Below are 20,756 nucleotides of genomic sequence, written 5' to 3' on the forward strand. Positions count from 1 at the left end.
GGCAGTCATTAGACAGTCTCGACCGTTTCATCCTTGGAAACTGTTGGAAACCCCCCCTTTCAGCTAGAGGTTATTGACTATCATCTATCATCTTCTAGCTTCAGCTTGTAACTTCAGTCAGATCTTAAATCTGATCAAAATTAAGTCAGACTAAGAAATCGAGGTGCAGAGAAAGCACAAAATAGGAACAAAGGCACAGTCTGAGGGGATTTAAAGGCAAGCAAGCTGCAAGGCTAAATAGACATATATTTACAATGTAAGTGACTGAATTAAGCTGTCATGAACCAAGTAATTAGGACCCAAAGGCAGACTCAGAAACAGGCCATCGTTAACTCCAAACACACCTTTTAACCTGGCAGTTGAAACAGTCCAAAAATACAAAATTCACAATGCAACAGGCAAAACAAAAGCCAGCGATTACAGTGAACACACAATTGGAGATTAGTAGATGCTGAGACAAAGACTAAAGGAAAGACATCACCATTTATACACTAGAGGCCAATTAAAGGGGAAGTGAACACAGCTGGGTAACGAGTCGCAGGTGATAGTAATCAAAGACAATGAGCAAGGAGGGGGAAGTAAAAGTAAATGTGAAGCACAAAAGAAAAGTGATGATCAAAAGGAAGCAGGAAGTGAGAAGTAATACAAAATCAGGGAAACTCAGCCACATGAAGGAACTTAACAAAGGCGATGAAAGAGAAACACTGAGGGATAAAAGAAGAACTAAGAACGGATAAATAAAAACACTAAGGAGATACACACAGATGAAAATGTAAAGAACTAGCAAACTAAGAATCAAATAACAATTTAAATAACAAGAACTAATCAGAGGAAACAAACTAAACCAAGGCAGCTAAGCTGCTTGGGAGCATTTGCAGGGAAATGGATTGTGTTTTGTATATATATTAATTTTTCCCCATACCTAGGCCACCCAGCCAACCTTCAAAGAAAGCCCATTTCTGCCGCTTGTATCAGCGATCTCACCTTTAGTCCCTGCTCAGAGCTCGTTAGCATATGTAGGGTAGTGACGTAGATCCACCGAAAAATAGACTGCTTCACTTTTGTGCTCAGCTCTCTCGGACTAATACAGCATCAGCGTCACGGCAGATGCTGCCCCAATCCATCTAACTCTCTCACTGAGAACTGTTTTAGTGGGAATTCTGTCCATAAAAATTATGAACAGAATTGATGACAAAGGCAGCCCTGAGTTCAACACCCACTGGGTTCAATGTCCTAAATGTTACTAATGCAATTGTGTTTACAAACAAAATGAGACGTCACCAAAAACATAACAGTCTTTGCAGAGGTCATAATTAGATCTTGAAAGTCAAAATTAAAAATCTAGGATCAGAAACCCAGGACATGACAGAACCCTCTATCTACTGAATCTATTGACAACCTGAACACCATTTCCTCTAAACTAGACGGTGGCTTTAGCTACGAGCACAAAGCAGGAAAGCAAAGCAAGATGGATTCTACTTTACATGCATAAGTTGGCATTTTCTACACTTGCTGAAAGTGTTTTGTCATAGGGGATGGTCTGATTGCTCGAATTTTTTCTCTTATATTTCAGGGTCTCTACCTTGCAATGTAAAGCACCTTGAGGCGACAGTTGTTGTGAATTCGTGCTACATAAAATTGAATTGAATTAAACTGGATTTCATTGTTCACTCACCTGGCTTGGTTTAGCCACTTAGTCAGGATTTGGAAAAGATCATAGTTTGGGTTAAAACACGCCTCCTCACAGCAGCAGCTTGTTGACAGATGACGAGTTAGGAGATTTAGACTCACTAATTCCACATTCCAGTGCACTAGGCCAGAGACACTAAAGGACACGTTATGTGTGTGAATGAAGACAGTTGCGTTTCATGTTTTATTCTATTGTGTACTCTCTTATTCTTATCATCTGATCCTATTCCAGTGTTTTTCTCATTTTTGCTATGTAACTTTGCACTGTCCACTTTCTGCTGTAACAAAACAAATTTCCCACGTGTGGGACTAATAAAGGTGATCTTATCGAAAACATCTTTGAATGACATGTCAGGAATAAGAATAGGCTGCATTCTCACCTGATCTCTCATGAATGTTGCTGGATTTCAGTCGCAAGGCAAAGCAATCGCCACGACCATAATGCAGACTCTTACAATATGTACTCGCACAGACGAAAACTCTGTTGATATTACATAGCTTTATTTCCTATTCCATACAGCTCTGTGTACTCTGGTTTAAATGGGTATAGTTGTACATCAAAGGCAAAAGGGATTCACAATCATTATCATAACACTGGATAAACCAGCCATTTTCTGGACTCTCCATAAAAACCACGATGTCATTAATGTAACAATGTCTACACATAAAAGGAATCCTAGTGTAATTTTCTACTTTAGTATTTACAGTCATATATATATATATATATATATATATATATATATATATATATATATATATATATATATATATATATATATATATATATATATATATATTAGAGAGAGAGAGCGCTGTCTGGGCATACAAACAAGTTGTTTGGCTAGCTGATGCTTTGTCCCAGCAAAGATTCTTATGCACTAAAAACAAGGTGACGACTGTTTAGCTGCTGATGCAAGTTTGTGAAATTAAATTGAATTTTGTGTCTTTGGAAAGCTCAACGAGGCTGGCGGGGTTTGCTCTTTGGTGCAAATGTGCTTTCAAACTAATGTGATAAGGTGAAAAGTTATGTCATGCGTCATATTTTCAGAATCATTGATGATATTTGGTACTGTAGATGATGAGATATTCAAAGTCCTGACAATTTTTCATTGGCGAACATTATTCTGAAATTGTTTGTAGATCCTGTTTTTTCAGTTTAGTGAAACTCTGCTATCTTCTGATAAACTCCGCCTCTCTAAGGTGCTCTTTTTGTACCCAATCATGTTACTGAGCTGTTGCCAGTTATATAATTAGTTGCAAAATGTTCCTCCAGCTGTTCCTTTTTCCTAATATGACTTTTTCTTGCCGCATTCAAACTTTTTTGTGTGTTTCTGGCATCGAATTGAAAAGCTAATATTTTCATGGAATGGTATAGAAGCTTCATAAACTTATGAGTTCTGTTGTCAGGGAAATGTGGCTTTATAGGATTAGCAAATCATTGCATTCTTTCTCTTTTAATTTACATTTTGCACAGTATCTCATTTTCAGAACTGGGTTTATAGATTAATAAAACCTGCAGAGAAATAGTTACCAGATGACAAAGTTTATCAATTAACAGGCATTCCTAATAGCCTCTTTAAAAGAGAAGACGTGACCTGAAGATCTCAGGTCACTTTCAGCACTGATACTGAGAGTCCGCATGAATACGATGCTTCAGGTGAGAAATTAACAGGCCACTGTGGCTTTGCATATTACTGCGAGCCTCAGTGGGTGAAGCACACTGGCCAGAAGAATACGCTCAAAGGGCGATTTTCACACTTGACATGAATAATTTGATATTTTCTAACACGTTATCTCAGAATGAGTCCATGGTGAGTCATGCATTCGTCTCGTTTTGACTTTGAAAAAAGGCACCGGAGGAAGGGCTTGCAGTGTTTTTGATAAAAACAAATCATAGAAACTGTTAAAATTGCTGAAAATAAACCAAAATCCTTGTTCTAGTCCTATGTTTGATGTTGGTCAGATTGATTTCAACATATTTGTTTGTACCCAGGAGGCCACTGGATGATAAAACTCTCCTTCTAAAAATAGCAGTGTCTACGTTTCAATTGAGACTTTTATCCAATTCAGAATCCATACAACTTTCATCAAAGAGCATCAGAAGTGTTGTTTGGAAGACCGGCACCTACACTCAACTGCCAAACATAAAAGCTGTGTTGTATGCACTTCCAGGCCAGCAATTATATAAAAGATTGTGTAGTGTACTTAAGATGAATAACCCTTTAATACAGGCTATATGGTGGCCCCGCTGACATATACCGCCTAAAAAGTGTTTAAGAAGGTTCAAGTATATATTAATCATATTCCTGCTGTTGAAAGGGCTTAAAACAGCCACACTCAAGACTCTCATGGAGGTCACAGTTTTGTTTGAATTAGGTTGAGACTTAGAAAAAAGGGTGTTTCACAGCTTTGTCCTCAGTGATAGTGTGTCGTTAAGAAACTTTAATAAAAGGACAAAAGCCAGCTCCTCAGCAGTTGTAACTTTCCTGCACAAACGTTTATTGCCACAGAAGATAATGTTCAAGGGAATGATGTCATTCTTTTCCCCTGCATTTTCACTCAGTATGTGAAGACGTGCATGCCAAATGTTATCACAGTATCATCAGAAAATTGCATTTTCGCATAAAGTTTCCATTTGGAAACCCATTTCAAATGCTAGTCCTTGTCCTTGCTACTGTTGGCCAGGGAGTAGAGCAGACACGGGCAAGAAAGGGGTTTGATCCCGCTCTGGCTGCATTTCCTCTGTGTGCCCAGAGGAAAACTAAAAGACCTGAAACCACTTTGTACTTTAACGTTCAATTCAAACGTTGTCTTATAACCTGCACGTGAATGTGAAAAGATGTCTGTTTCTCTGTGTTAACCCCGTGACGGCCTGGTGACCTCTTCAGGGTCGACCATGCCCGTCACCCTGTCTCAGCTGGGATGTGTTTCAGCCCCCTGCAACCCTGAATTGGATGAGTGGAAGAAGTTGAATGGAAGAATTAGCATGATACAGGAGGTAGTTAAAACTATTTATAGCATAATAACTGATGAAGACAATAGCAGCCAGAGTAGATGGAGCAGACAGAGAACAAGCACCATCCATGTCCAGTGCCATGAAGACAGAAACTGAGGACGGTGAGGATGGATCTGGACAGTAAGCTATTAATAGGTGTCAGCAGTGTCTGAAAGCATAAACATGAAGGTTTATGGTTGTTTTTCTTTTAAGGACCCTGTAGAGTTTTGTGGGTTTTCTCTGACATTTTATATAAGCTGTTTATAACCCTGTTTCGGGTGGCCAGACATCCACTGTTAAGGAGATTTTAAAGTCAAGGAAATTCTTGATTATATAAAAAATAAATGTGAAAAGGAGGAACAGTGATGCTACCTGGCTGTTTGTGTTTCTGTAATTAAAGGGCATGGCAGCCAGCAGGTGAACCTGTGCTGTGAATATCAAATGTTCAAGATGTCAAATAAAATCACATCAGGTTTTTGAGTGTGAATGCCCTTTTTGTGAATACCAAGGCTGTCCCTGAACTCATAAGGCTGTCTCGAGAGAAATGCAGGCAGCATGAAAATTATTATTCTTAGTATTTTACACAAAATGTGGAAATTGAACACACTCTGACGCGAGTAAAGTGAGAGGAAAAGAGGGAAACTCCAGCTTATAAGAAGACTCTGAAGTCGCCGACCACTGTCTATTACAGGAAGTCATCCTCGCTTTGGAAGCAATAAAACCCTAATGATGTCAGCCCTGAAACTGAGTTGAAAGCATTCAGCAAAGGTTTCAAACCAAGTAAACCAATATACAGAAAGTTATGACTCTTGCTTCACAGGAGAGAGCCTGACATCTAATTTTCAGATATCAAGAGGGCTTGGCTTCGTGAACCTCGGGAAATAAGAGCAATCTATCCGGGGTCAAAGGGATAAAGGCAGTGCAGAAAGGCCACTACCCCTGCCTGTATTTATGGCTGAGATTTCACAATCAGTAATCCATAATGCAGAGGTTTCCACGGCAACCGAGCTGTAAAGCTGCATAGTGTTTGGTACAGTTTCTCCCGAAGCACAGAGATCACAGGTCACAGCTTAGTCATGTCCCACCTTTGATGGAGAAACCCTCCAGTAGGTGCAGCTGAAGTTCCTTTTAAATGCTAATTCCCCTCTGAGCAGTGGGACCAATCAATCATATTGATCCACATGCCCATCAGGAGCATGGAGACAATCCTGCAGTCGTATAGATTAGTATTTTATGTCCCCTTTTTCCCCTTTTTAGAACCCCAAGATTTTGTGTGGATGCTGAGCAGGCTAACCAAGGCTAATGTTCAATGATACTTTGATGGCCGAGGCCGTACAGATGTTCGAGCTTAATCAAGATAAATGGGAGCATTCTGTTGTGTGCTGAGAAGTCGATATGGCCATCCCGCTGAGTTACCTGGAGAAACTCCCCGTGGAGCTCTAAGGCCTCTCAGACTTTAGATTAGTCGGTGGAAACAGTTCAGGACTCTGAAAATAAGCAGCAATTAGCAAGTTTCCCTCCTCACTGCTTGGATTCTGCAATTTCAGCTTCAAGAGACATTTACTGTAGCTTGGTAATTAGAAAATGATTCAACACAGTATACGCCAATATAAACTTAGAAATGTGCAATGTGTACCTACAGGCTTGAATGCCTTTTACAAAAATGTGAATTTTACTTGCAATACAAACCATGCTTCATATTTTTCATCCGTGCATATTAGTCTATTTTTTGGCACAGTAGATTGTAGTTAAATAAACATCCACTACTGTGTGTTTACCAACAAAACATTTGAATGACCTGAATGATCTTTCCTTCTTGTACCATCAAGGACAGTCAGTAAGAGACATCGTATATCACAATTACATCCAGGGAACTGTAACAAGCTTGGAGACCATCTCAATCTGGCGTCTCAGATCTTAATCCAGGACCGGGACTTCCCTCGCCAGCTTCAATCCAAGGCTGCTGAGTTAGAGTGTGTCCATCTGTGGGTTTGAGAGTCTCACAGCAGTGACTCACAACAGTGACTCACAATGGTGCCTGCTGGTAGGAAAGCATGAGATGGGAAGTGCAGGTGATAACTGGCTTGCCTGGTCTGAACATAGCAGACATTGGTCATTTGAAACCAAGAAATAAGAGTGAGGATGAGTCAGAGCAAGACACTGAGCTTGGAAAAAATAAAATTCCACAAAGATACTCCTCGGTACTTCAGAGACACTTTTCTGGGTATTAAAATTCTTTTCTCAAGGTAAAGGTTCACCTCACATAATGCACTTAAAATTATCTTCTGTGATGTAAAATCACATATGTTGGTGTGACCATGAGCTGCATCCACTGGCAATATCTCACAAGCAATCAGCATGACGGGCTGCTCCGGCTTTTTGCGTCTGTGTGAGGCGATTTCATTAATTACGGTGTAGATGGCACGGGGTTAGATGAAGTCAGACCACTCGCTCTCCTCGGTCCATTATGGTGTCAGTTTGAGGAGAGTATGATTATTTTTGCATTTCTTGTTATGCGGGATAACGTTCGGACTAAAGAAAAATAAATTCATAGTGAGGAGGAAATGAAACCATTGTTTTTCTTGTGACATTACCAATAAGTTTGATGTGTCACATGGCCCTCTTCCTACTGAAAAAACAAAAGTTGTATCCAAGATGGCCGACTTCTAAATGGCCACCATGGTCACCACCCATCTAGAGGAGTTTGCCCCCTCACATAGACTAATGTGCCACAAACAGGACTTTAATATCACCAACCATTCCCATGTTATTACGCTGTATCCATATAAATGGCTCAGCCTGTAGAACAGAACAAGATACAACGCATGAAAACATGTTAAAAACAAAACAACCTTATTAAACACAGAGTAGTTCTGACCTGGATGCAGGGCTCATATGTCATCACTTAACAACCAAATAGTGAAAAGGGTTGATTCATGTATGCAGTACATGTTTGCAGCTATTGCAGAAGTGTCATAAACTTGCACGCATCTTTGGCTGCAAAAAGAAGCCCATTTGTATAGAATCCTCCTAGAAAATGATCAATGAAGTTGATCAATGACTTCAGTAAACACCTTACCTGTGACTCAGTATCTGGGATTGTGTCTTACATTTATTAAATTATGGTACCATTAACATAAACAATTACATCCAAGCAAAGTAAACCATGATATAGACCTACTTTCTCACTGTCAAGCTGCTACTGTATGACTGAGCCATATCCACTGGCTTCTCAGGTCAGGTATGGTCTTAAAACAAACACCAACCTGGTGATGTCATAGTGGCTCTTTTTTCATCTTTTATTTACAGTCTGAGGGTGGCAAACGTAGCCGAACAAGGGAATGCAAATGTTGCCTTTGTTGCACTTATATATTGTTTTCTTACATCATCTTGTATTTTTCAATACCTTTAAATTGACCCAAAAATGTCTTTGTTAGTACCAAATAACTATCCTGGTCTGTCTGTTTTTATGCAAACCCTTTCTTTTCACAATAAAGACATAAATCTATAAAATGTTATTTCAGAAGGATCGCACGTTTCCCGAGACAGATGGCTGCTGTGGGTTTTAGGAAGTCTTATCCAGATCGACTGCTGTCTGACTGAGCTCCATTTAGTGCTCCAATAAATTCATGAACACATGATAAATCTGGATGCGCATCAAAGTGTGCGGCAGATCTCAGCGTTGTTGGAAGAGATTATGACAACACAGTCAACGTGTTTGCCGACCACTGTGGCCAGGAGTCGCTCCATTAGACATTTGGTTGATGCAATTTATTGATGAAATTTCTGTCGGATGATGAAAGTCTCACTTCAACCATGCTGTTTGAGCTTTAAAGATTTCATTCAGCGCTTATCCGACAAACAAACGGAGGAACACTTACTGCCTCGGATTACATCGATACAATTGATTTTTTCCCTTCATTTTCATCTCTCTATTGAGACAGCCATTGATTTTGTTTTTTTTACTCACTTCATTTCAGAAAAGGAACAGGATTATAATTACAGCAGCTCGTCTGTGTCTGAAGACTCAAAACAAACCATCGTTTACCCAAAACGATTGTTTGGCTGAACAAGTTTATTATGCGGTTACACTCTCAGACTGTACATATCTGATTGTATCTGTCAACTGCTTTCTGCACGTTCAAACATTGTCAGTAGAAAAAGATTCTTGGCAGACTTTACTTTTTTACGCTTGAAAGACACTCGTTTTGAATAATTCATGAGTGTACTGTTTTTCTCCTGAATCTGTTGCAGCTTGCTCCGAACTGTCACGCCAGATTTTAATTGTTCTGCCTCCCCAGACTTATAGAGAGAACACAAAGAGGTTTGACCTTAACGGGGCGATCTTTTTACCATCAAAACATCTGAATTTTTTTCTAAAGCATTTTTCTCGTAGGGGTTTGCAGGACAGCTGAAAATTCACATCACACCAATTCCCACAAGAGGCTCCTCTTTTTCACAGTTTCTCTTTTACTGCAGTACATACCAGTTAAGGTCAACAGTCTTTTATCAGGCAACCCATAAATCCAGTGAGAGGCATGTATTTAAGAATTTCTTACACTCAAATCAATACATGCGATTGTGAATGATTCTCCCAAAGCCAGAAGCCACAGAGCGAGGACTCAAAAATGTGATATCATCAGGTATACAGCCAGGAGCTGCTCCACAGAAAGTGAATTAAAAAAGATAGCAGAGTTGAATGGTGGAGCTTGCAGTGTCATTTTCTGGTAATGTATCTGACAAGTCAACAAAAAAGTAACAGGAAATAAAACCTGTAAAACAAAACACAGCAGCAGTGGGGTTTACAAAGTCTTTCATTTGTTTCCCACTCTGTAGTTTGAAGATTTATGCTTTACATGTGGAACCACTGCCAAATATTTTTGATACAATCTTACAATATAGCATTAATATAGAGGTGACAGTTGGGATAGTAACGATCATATCTCTTTGATCTCATCTCTTTACAGCTCCTCATAATCCAGAGAATAAATACTGAAGCCTGACTGATATATCTGCAGCTGATACTGACCAACAGATACTATCTGATACACACCAGTATGAACTTGTAACATACTGCAGAAAAGATGACTGTAGTATTTTAGAAACTGTTTTATCGCCTAGTTTTCCAGCAGAGATGCATCAACTCCACTAATGACAATATTCTAACCACTGTCTGCAGCACGTGAAGCAGATTAGCATCTAAGCTCAGCAGGAGGTACAGATTGAAGCAGTGTCTTTGTGCTAAAATGCTAAAAAGTTTGTGAGAAAATATTGCTGAAAAAAAGGTTTTCTGTTTTCAATGAAACTGAATAAGTGCATTCACACCAACAAGCAAGGCAGCATGCAGCACATCATGAGCAGAGATGGGCAGTAATCTGATTATGTTTTTCAAGTAACAAGTAAGGGATTACTATTGCAAAAAAGTAACTAGATCACTGTTACTTTCCTGTAAGCATGCTCCATTACTGCGTTACTAAACCACCATGATTTGATTTGTGAGTGTCTCATGACAATGACTTTTGAGTGTGCGACGTCCGTGGCAGCAACAGACGTGTGCAGATCAACAATGGATGGTATGGAGTGCAGGAGAGAGTACGACCATGAAGCGTTTAAAGCTTGGACGTTACTTTCTTTAAATTACTTTAAATTTGATTCTGTAAAAAGTGACAAAACCATTAGTGTTCGTTGTACACTCTGTGTGGGAAGAAAACTTCTTTCTACAGCGAAAAATTAAACTTCAAATCTGAGCAAGCACTCACCACGCTGCTACAGAATTGTGACATTCATAGAGTGACCGCTGGGGCACCGGGCAAAACTCCTGCTAAACAGGTGACAATAGATTTATGAGCTGCTGAATCTTTAATTTTATTCATTTTCTGCTGTGTTTTACTTGCATCTATTTGAAAGAGTGAGGGTAAACACAAAACATTTTATTTTATATGCTGGAATATGTAGGAAATAGGTTTAAATGTTAAACAAATTACTTCCTGTGAAAGACTGTTGCATATAATTAATTTTTGCTTGATGCAATGTAGATAAAGTTAAAAGATTAAAACTAATAAAACCATTTTTTAAAAAAGAGACTTTTTCCTTTCATTACATGTTATAGGATGGATTATGCAGAAAAATAGAAATGGGCTGAAAGGTTTATTGCTTTATTACGTATTCAGGTTGTGCATCATGTTTTTAAAAAGTGACTAAGTAATAAGGTAACCAATTACTTCGCTCATGGGCGATTCATTTGCAGTTTGGATGCATAGGTGTGAACATCTCCTGCCCTGATAGCAGCTGGGGGAGGACTATCCTCCGCCTGTGAGCGCTTTGGCACAGGCCCACGGCAGCACCCGCTGCTTGTTGAGAGTAAGAGCGATACGCGCTTTCACGTCAAAAAGTCATCATAAATAAGTCTCTAACTACAATTTGTCGCTAAAAATGGTAAATGGCCTGTATTTGTATAGCGCTTTACTCAGTCCCTAAATACCCCAAAGCACTTTACACTACATTCAGTCATCCACCCATTCACACACACATTCACACTGGTGATGGCAGCTACATTGTAGCCACAGCCACCCTGGGGCGCACTGACAGAGGCGAGGCTGCCGGACACTGGCGCCACCGGGCCCTCTGACCACCACCAGTAGGCAACGGGTGAAGCGTCTTGCCCAAGGACACAACGACCGAGACTGTCGGAGCCGGGGCTCGAACCGACAACCTTCTGATTACAACACGAACTGCCAACTCTTGAGCCATGATTGCCCCACGTCGCTAGTCGCTTTTTAGAAAAAAAGTCACTAAGGGGGTCTTAGGAACTTAGGAATTTGGGGATTATTATTAATATTTACTGTCTGTTATTTTTATTTTACCATCTCAGCAAAAGATTCAGAAGTAAACCCACAATTCAATAATAATAATAACAATAATAATGATAATCTTTAAAGTCTCTGAATCCTTGAGGCACTAAAATTAACTGATCAAATAAGAACATACACACCTATCATGGACCCCCATCTCGTATTTCTTCTTTTAAGCTGAAAGCATCAAACATCACCGAGAGCAACACATAAGCACCACGTAGCTGTGGTTACCAAGAAGCAAGGACACCCTTTTCTAGACTTTAGGTAGTGTGTGTGCAGTGCTGGGTGAAATTAGCACTCTCTGATTTGGCAAATCACAGGAGGGAAACAATATTAATTAGGTTAGCAGTTAGCCTGGTTTTCACATCCCTGGAATCAAATGCAGCACTTTTCATCTGGCAATTCATGCAGTCTGGCTGTGCCCTTTTCTGAAATGCCTCTACACCCATACGCTGAATTTTTTGTGGCACATAACCTCGTTTTCGGGTCCCAAATTTCAGATGACCCCCCGCAGAGTTGTCGAGTTATTGTGTAATTTTCATAAATTCTATTTTCAGATCTCAGCCATATTAGCATAATAAGCTGAACCGCGTGGCTTTGAGCCATAAAATGAGAAACCTTCATTTTAGCTCCATTACTTGTACGGTATGACAAAGATTTACTTCAAGTTTCATAGAAAGTCTGAGGAAAAGAATACATTGACTATTAACATTAAAGTAAGTAACTGAGCTTTTTTTTTTTTTTTAAATCTAAAGCAGGGCTCAGATGAGTCAGTCTAAAAACTGGAAGCACAGACAATATAAAAGATGGATGTAGCCACCCTGATGTCACCCAGTGGCTTTTAGCCAGAAGTCACCTTATACTGATTAAAATGAGCAAACCTGGTTAACAAGGATTCATAAACTTTGCACATTAAGTGCACAGAGACACGTATCAGCTAAATGGTGCTAAGTAGCATGCTATTAATATGCTAAAACTTCACTTACCAAAACTGAAGCACAAATTTGTTGAATGCTCTGCATCTCTGTTTGTCAGACGCTTCCATTGAAACACTCCAAAACACACCAATAGCACAAACATGCTTGAGAGGTCTAATTAGCAGAGGGGAGCAAACAGCTTTCAGCTACAGCTGGCTGATCAACAAACCTGCCAGTCAAGCGCTCCAATCAAGTTTAAGCCTTAGAAAAATCCAGAAGAAGGGCGAGATTAAAAAACCCATTGTGTGCTATTTTTAAAGAGGCACCAAAACTAACCACACTAGGTAATAACTCTGCATATGTAACTTTGGGCTCCAGAAGGAACCAAGTCTGCAGCCGATCACAATGGCAATGTCCATCGTTTGTATAAAGCCTATGGGGTTGTGATGACAAAAATGATCATTTCTTTTATTTTTTACTCTCTTTTTATTTTCACTTTCATTCTCGGTCACGTTTAGGCTCTCACAACGTGTTTGTTATGGTTGGTATGAGATTGTCTTTCACGCCAGTAACCCTTTTCAGTGAAAAATGAGTAGTTACAGTTACGGCCTGATGCTCAAGGACATACTGAGACACACCAGCAGCCTGGACCGGCTGGCATTGTTTGACACTCCTCAGAACAGTGGTACCAGTCTACCCAACAACCCCCCCGATTAAAATAAACAAACAATAATTAAATAAATATCTCTGTCAAATAGAAGCTTTTAGCATGGCTAATTATATTTTACTCTATGTATCAGAACTGTGACTTTTAAATGAGTACAGATATGTTACTATAATGATCATAGTATATATGTGCCCTATCTCCTTAACGACTGGGCCTATCTTAATGAAACACAGTCAAACATACAGTGAGTATTAACATGTATATGTTTTAAAAAACTGATTTCCTATAAATCCAAGGTCTTTTGATTTTCATATATATTATGTTCATTTCATGACTCCCCTGCCAGTGTGGTGTAAACTGTCTGTTTGCATTTCTTTTACATGCCTACATATGTTGCCTGTATGTAGCTTTTCAGTCATCAAACAGCCTGAAGGCTGAGCTTTCACCATTTTATCTAAAACATGCTGGATGTGTGGGTAGGTGTATTGTTACAGGCACAGATAAGGTGATGAAAAACAGTCCAGGAAGGCTAGATTGGCTAATGGCTGCATGCGTAATCTATGAGTAGGTATCTAACGAGCTAAAGAGCTCGTCAGATTTATATGTGAAATTTAAGGCTCAAGCAGAATACAACATTGGTATTGTTAGTGTCAATGACTCTAAGGTGCTATCTCAAACTCTGAGTTAAAGTAGGCTGCACCAGATCGCAGTGCTCAAACACAGGGTGCTGCTTTTCCTCCAGGCTTAAGGAAATAAATCAGAGCTCTGTAGGTTTCTCTACAGTAGAAATCAAGGTCATACACTGTTTTTTAAATCTAGGACAGTTCGCCTCATGAGACAAGCTGCTCATCTACCTCATATTACTGGGGTGGCACCATGCAAGTCCACAAAATCAGCAGCACAAGTACAAATGTCACTGCACAGCTGGACAGGTTTACTGCAACGCCCACAACAAGGTGGTATAAATATTATTACCTGTTCTCATGTAAATCCTGGCATATCTGAGGACCCAGAGATCCATTGGAGGATCCTAGGCTCGGGGTTGTGTCCACTGCGGGATCAATACTGTTAACTGATGAATTTGTTACATGATCTCTTGAACAAGCCACCTACTATAGAAGCATGTGACAGCTGAGAAAGCTGCAGACCATTTTTCTTTCTTTTGTGTGCTTACTTTGTGCCCCTCCTGTTTCCTCTGAGACGCTTCAGCCTAGTTGCCCAGATTAAAGCTGGGCAAACACTGTGCGATTCAGCTCCTGCTCAAACTGTACGATTGACTCGCAGAGGTTAGAAGTTCGTAGGTCACGATGCAGGTCTCACACTATACGACCTTTCCAAAGTTCTACAAGTGCCTCCATCGCTTGTGTCCAGATCACACGCTGCACTGCCGCGCTACTCCGTCTTTTTCACCGACATTTATGTGTTTGCCCGTGCGCAGTGTGACAAGCTGCGGTGACACCCTCACGACGATGATGGTGTCACGGCCCGATTTTGGCCTTCATCGTGCGTCGTGCATCGTGTAGTATACGTGGGGTAACGAGAATCAATTAACACCTCACGACCAGCTCCCGATCATCAATTGCTTGGTCGGGAGGATTTCAAACCTGTTTGAAATCCTCACAACCAGTGTTGAAAACTTAGCGACTTTGTCGCTATATTTAGCGAGTTTTCAGACCCCTTAGCGACTTTTTTTTTCTAAAAAAATTACATTAGCATGATCTATTATGCAAATTAGGCAATGACATCATTTAGCGACTTCTAGCGATTTTTGGGACAGCCAATAGCGATTTTCCTTACTGAGGAGTTGGCAACACTGCTCACGACCACGTGATGCACGACGATGCACGATGAATGCCCAAATCGGGCCGATCGCCAAAACGGTTGCACGACTGAAAAATCGGCTCAAAATGGGCCAAAAATCGCACAGTGTATGCCCAGCTTAAGACTCTGTCTGCATGTTTCAGCTTGCATGCAACCAGTGGCGTAAAATGAATCTAAATATGTTAAAGTGTTAGACAGAGGAGGTGTTTTTAAACCATTCACTAAGTCTACTGCATCATAGTCTCTTAAAGATAAACCTGCACAGTAAACACGCGCGCAATACACATAAACCTCTTTGTAAACAAGTGATGGTCTCTGCTGGTGGTTCCCTCTGTCAGACGCTTCCCAGCAGGATACAGTCAGATTAGCAGCATCTCATTGATGGCTTGTGAACATCCTCGTTTCATCATGTTCACACAGTGGGAAGCTTCACATCCCACCTCAGCCCCATCCTCGCACAAAGTGAAGAGGGTTGTCACGTGCTACGGTGTTGCTGGCAGAAACCACACTCAGACCGGCACAAGTAACGCTTATCAATGTAACCTATCACACGTTAGGTTTAAATTACATGTGCTGAGGACTTTTTTCTTTTCCTTCACTACGCCATTCACGGGTACAGGTCTGGTGATCGTTCAGGTCAGCCCATGTGATGGAGCACTCGCACTCACTCCGCTTCTTGATCAAATAGCCCTTACATAGCCTCGAGGTTAATTTTGGCTAAGGCTCAAGCTAAACCTTTGATGATATAAAAGTGAAGCTTAAGATTTCTTGAATGGCCACTGAGGATAACCCATACACTGTACATGGAGGATAGGTGTAGCTTGTCAAGGTGAAGGGATCTGAAAAGTGAAGCAAGCATAGGTATTTTTAAATATCTCAACCTTGTGAATTTTGTTAAGGCTTAAAGTTAGAACACGTTGACTGGCAGGTTTGTTGATCAGCCAGCTGTAGCTGAGAGCTGTTTGCTAGGCTTCCTACTGCTAATTGGACCTCTCATGGATGTTTGTGCTGTTGGTGCCTTTTGGAGCGTTTTAATGGAAGTAAGTGAAAACAATAAATATGTCTTGCTGAGAGATACAGACGGTCTTTGTCCTTTGAGTTTTGGTGAGAAACTTCTGGTATTTTCTCGTATATTATGGTTGTTATTAGCATGTTACTTAGCACCAGTTAGAACCCAGAGAGGATGGATGTAGCTTGCTATCTTGCACACCAGGTTCTGGACTAAACATGGCCACTTCTCGCTCCAAAAAGAAAACCAACAGGGAGGTTTCCAAAAGGTTAACACACACTTCAAAATGTGGATTGGAGAATAGGTGTCACGTTAGCTATGGCTATTATTTATATATCATACAGTTAGTATAGCTGTATTTAAAGCATGTTTAATGCTTTGAAGAAAGCACTGAAGTCTTTTTTTTTAATAGTTGGTTGATATTTCCATTCTTCAGTTTTTTTAGCTTTAATTTACTCAAAAACTTTGTGTATTTTTGTGTGTATTTCTTGTTAAATGGGTAAACCCATAATGGGTAAATTACCTAATATGGTCAAACACTGCTGCAGTGCAAATAATCAGGTATAACATATATAGGGTGTTATAATGTAATTTTATATAATCTATATTTTATGTAATGAAATTATATACCACCCATAAAAAATGTCACAATACTAGTAAATGGGTATATAACTACAATATTAATTTTAATAAATTCATTAATTTTTGATTATATAAACAGTAATATGGGTTTTCATGTTTAACTTAAAAATGTCCAGAAAATGTTATTACAATATACTAAAAACCATACACTGTAATTTACAGTTTGGCCTCTTGTAGACAGAAAACCTCTGTTTCAGTCCAGGTACAACTTCACAGCGAAGCAGAATGAAACAGTTACACGTTTCAGGTACCTGTTGATAGAGTTGTATTGTTGATTGTCATTTATGCTTAGAAACATTTACTCATTTATGCTTAGAAATATTTAACCATAGATGCTTAGAAGTGTATAATTAATTGTGTAGTGATAAGTTGTGTGATCTTTAACAGGCTACAGAGGCTTGGTGTGCATTCCTGGAATGCACACCTGCATCTTGGGGGCATGGGAAAAGTTTGCATCTTGCCTTATAGTTTTATGGTAGGATTAACGTAGTTACATTTGTTCTAGTCTAAGTGCTTTTCTGTTTAGATGAACTGCTGGACTTCCTCACCGGGGGGGTCTAGTCTACCCTCTTCCTGACCAAGGATGTTATATGACCCTTCGATCAGCAGTAACACACACACACACACACACACAGGCAAGGTACTCTTTGTGTTTGTAGACGTCATATGTTAATGAACTTATGCATATTCATGTAACCTCAATAAAAGGACAGTGATACGGGAGAACGGACGAGAGCTACTGGGGTCAAGCGAAGGGACGGCGCTCTGTCCAGTCTCTCCCGTGCACGAGTAACATGAAGAACTTGCCTACTTCGTGTCTTGCTTTGCGGTGTAATTATATTGCCTTCAACGTTCCAGCGAATAGGTTTATGCTACAAACCTAACACCTGTTGTTACCTGAGTCGATACTTGCAGCCCATTCAGGTTGAACAAGCAGTTTCACTTCTCCAGAATGGTGCATTCATGGGTGCCATTGCAAGAAAGTTTGCTGTGTCTCACAGCACAGTATTAAGAGGTTCCAGGAGACAGGCTGTTACACATGGAGAGCTGCAAAAGCTTGTAGAAGGGCATGAATCACACCGCAGAACCAATATCTGCTGCTTAGTGTGAGGAGCTGCAAGACTCCTACAAAATGCATATAGACCAAATTGTCAGAAACAGACTCCATGCCATCACCTAACACCCTTTAGCGGGACCTGTGTTCACAGCCCAGCACTGCAACTCATTTGGTATTTCAGAGAATATCAAAACTGGAACCTGTTTGCGTCACAGATGAGAGCACAACTTTAGTTATAGGAGACCGATCGAACACCAAATGCCTGCTGGAAATCTCCTCCTCTGTTTCTCGCACGTATTACCTTAAGTTTTAAAAAAATAGTTTTGAAGTTTGTGTACACATTTACAAACCTTACAAACATATCCATCTTATATTTACATGCTTATTAAAACTGCATATGACCATTCATTTACACGGGAGCTGTCTTAAACTGTTCAACAGTTTCAAGCAGCTTTAATTCTGGACATTTAAGCATTCATGGAATTGCTGTACTGTTGCAGCGCAGCTCGAGTGCAACCTTTAAGTAACAGGGCTGTTGAACACTGAGCTGTTCTGACTGCAAATAAACTGTGAATAGTTTAAAAAAATCCGGAGTGCTTTCATTTTGGTTGCATGAAAAGAAAGGTGTTACTTTTTTCTGCTGGCATTTGATCAAATGGACACGAGAGCCGAGCTCGGACTCTGGAGAGGGCCCGGCCTCTGGTGTTCTGCACATTGATCTGCTCTGTGACCTGTACTGTCTGAAGTCTGGAGTATCTGCTGTGCTTCACGAGTTAAAGTCCAGGTTGAGGGAGGGAAAAACTCTGAGTTTGCCTAGAATGTGTGAAAAAAATGAAGGAGAAAACAGAAGGGAAGGAGGTAAAGAATGACTGAGAATTGTGAGCATCCAGCGTGTGTGACTTCAGCAAAACTAGTGCCGTTGTTATCTCGGTAGCAGATGGAGAATGAATGGTGTGTATGGTGTGTGATTAATGAAGGCTGTTGTCAATAAGACAATGCAGGCAGGATATCTGTAAGGCAGTAAGCTTTGTATTTAATTGAACACTGGAGCAAAGAAACAGGACTTTTTAAGAGCTTGGAAGATAGTTATGTGCAATATCACAATATAATTTAGGCAGTTACATTCAACAAACATCTAATTATGGTCAATTTTGGAGGGATTTGGAATGAATTTGCAGATTTTGTGTCTTGTTTTCACTTTGTTCTCTTCAGGTATGTTAAAATCACTCATGAAACCGTGGCCATTTGGATGCATTGTGACATTTATAGCAATGGCTGCTCTTATTTGTTGTAAAACCCTGCAGCTACTCTAATAAACATAAGGCTTCCTTTGGTCTACCCTAATGAGGATGTTTCCATGATATTTGAGGAGGGAGTTTGCAAGAACTCCCATAACTGTTGTTATTATCGTTATGACGGTAATTATCATTATCATTTTCTGGACAGAGTCCTCATCTCTGATGCGCAGCTCAGCGGCCCTCTAACTTTTCTTGGTGGGTAAAATTGACCAAGGTGATGAGGTCTGGGATCATTTGAGGTATACAACTAATCCATCTGTGGTCCGCCGGTGCTTTGCCGAGCCCATTAGGAAATTACTCTAATCACATCCGAGTTATGGATTATTATCATCTGCAGGTAGCCACTTCATAATCATTCACTGCTTAATTTGTGGGTTATAAAATCACGAAAGGGATCATTCTGTGGATCCTGTGTAGGATTCACAATGAGAAATGTCTTATGTGACAGAAAGGAAATAATGAGGTTCATGTAAATGCAATGAACAGCAGCACATCAGTGCAGACCACAAGAAGGTAAGACACACCACACAGTTCCCACAGAGACAGTCATTTTGGATCAAAGGAGAGCCCTGTAAATGATGCGAACCACATTTGATTAGCAGAGTCATTTGTGGTTTCTTAATTAGTCATTTAGTCAGAAATAAAGTCATTTATTTATATACTATAAAGTTTATGCTGCATAAATGCCAATACATATCACACAGTTAGGATTGAAAGCCAGGTCAAATCTGTGAAACTAAGTCAATGAAGAGATCTGAGGTTCTTCCCTTCTAGAGGGAGTCAAGGAAACATGGATGTGTCCTATGCAGAAGCCTTCAGTCAAGTAAATTCAGCCACCTTCAGTCACCTTTCTCATTCACTATGTGTTAACAGACCTCTCTGCAGTGATTCATACTTGTTATCAACCTCGGTCTCTCTTCCACAGCATGTCTTTATCCTGTCTTCCTTCTCTCACCCCAACCGGTCGCAGCAGATGGCCCCGCCCCTCCCTGAGCCTGGTTCTGCTGGAGGTTTCTTCCTGTTAAAAGGGAGTTTTTCCTTCCCACTGTCGCCATGACCCCCTATGAGTGCTTGCTCATAGGGGGTCATATGATTGTTGGGTTTTTCTGTGTATGCATTATTGTGGGGTCTACCTTACAAAATAAAGCACCTTGAAGCGACTGTTGTTGTGATTTGGCGCTGTATAAATACAACTGAATTGTATTTATACAGTGTATGCAGCACTTTTCATATACTTTGAATGCTTTTCTTTTTCCTTTTATTATGATTTAAAACACAAAGGATTAAAACACTTAAGGCACTCTCTTGTGACTGTAAGAATCTCAGACGAATGCTCGATTGGCTGTCAAACTCATAAAATTAACACAAAAAAACTTAGACTGTATTTATCTGCAGAATGCACATCCTTTCCAGGTTATTGTTACTTTTTATGTTATAGTTATACAATTTCCTCCCACCCATCCCCTCCACCCCCATTCACCAACTATCACTAGAGGCTATCTCACACACAGCTCTGCTACTGACTGCTCTCATTTAAGCAACAGCGAAGCAGTATGTCGGAGGGATCGATAGCAGCCGCCTACGAGAAAGTCGTATGTGTGTGTGCTTTGCAGTGGGAACAGCCGCAGCCTGTTAGCTGCATTCATCTTCAAACTCCCATGGTGCTATGGTCACCAGTGAATGGCACGGTGTTTACACAGGCTCCTTAAGCACCCTACTCTATTAACTCTCTGCATTTACATGGTGCCCACATCCATTCATTTCTCCCGGGAGGTGAGAACTCTCGTAGTGAACCATAGATTACATG

At 40.2% G+C, this 20,756-nt stretch overlaps 2 protein-coding genes across 5 annotated transcripts in view; both read right to left on the reverse strand.

The window, feature by feature from the left end:
* tmem238l (transmembrane protein 238 like) overlaps nt 1-1,689 on the reverse strand; it is a 21,413-nt gene extending 19,724 nt beyond the window's left edge. The window contains exon 1 of the mRNA XM_082529222.1: nt 1,676-1,689. The gene's annotated coding sequence lies outside the window, so the exon portion shown is untranslated. The remainder of the gene's footprint in view (nt 1-1,675) is intronic.
* The window catches only part of pirt (phosphoinositide interacting regulator of transient receptor potential channels), a 25,110-nt gene extending 12,435 nt beyond the window's left edge, over nt 1-12,675 (reverse strand). The window contains exon 1 of one of the 4 annotated variants that reach the window (XM_082529215.1): nt 12,525-12,675. In XM_082529215.1, the coding sequence (XP_082385341.1) occupies nt 12,525-12,618 (94 nt within the window). In that variant the 5' untranslated portion in view covers nt 12,619-12,675. The other 3 variants (XM_082529217.1, XM_082529218.1, XM_082529219.1) reach the window with 3 other exon arrangements.
* Nucleotides 12,676-20,756: the final 8,081 nt, after the last annotated feature.

The sequence above is a fragment of the Aulonocara stuartgranti genome, assembly GCF_965226115.1.
Source record: "Aulonocara stuartgranti genome assembly, chromosome: 4".
NCBI lineage: Eukaryota > Metazoa > Chordata > Actinopteri > Cichliformes > Cichlidae > Aulonocara > Aulonocara stuartgranti.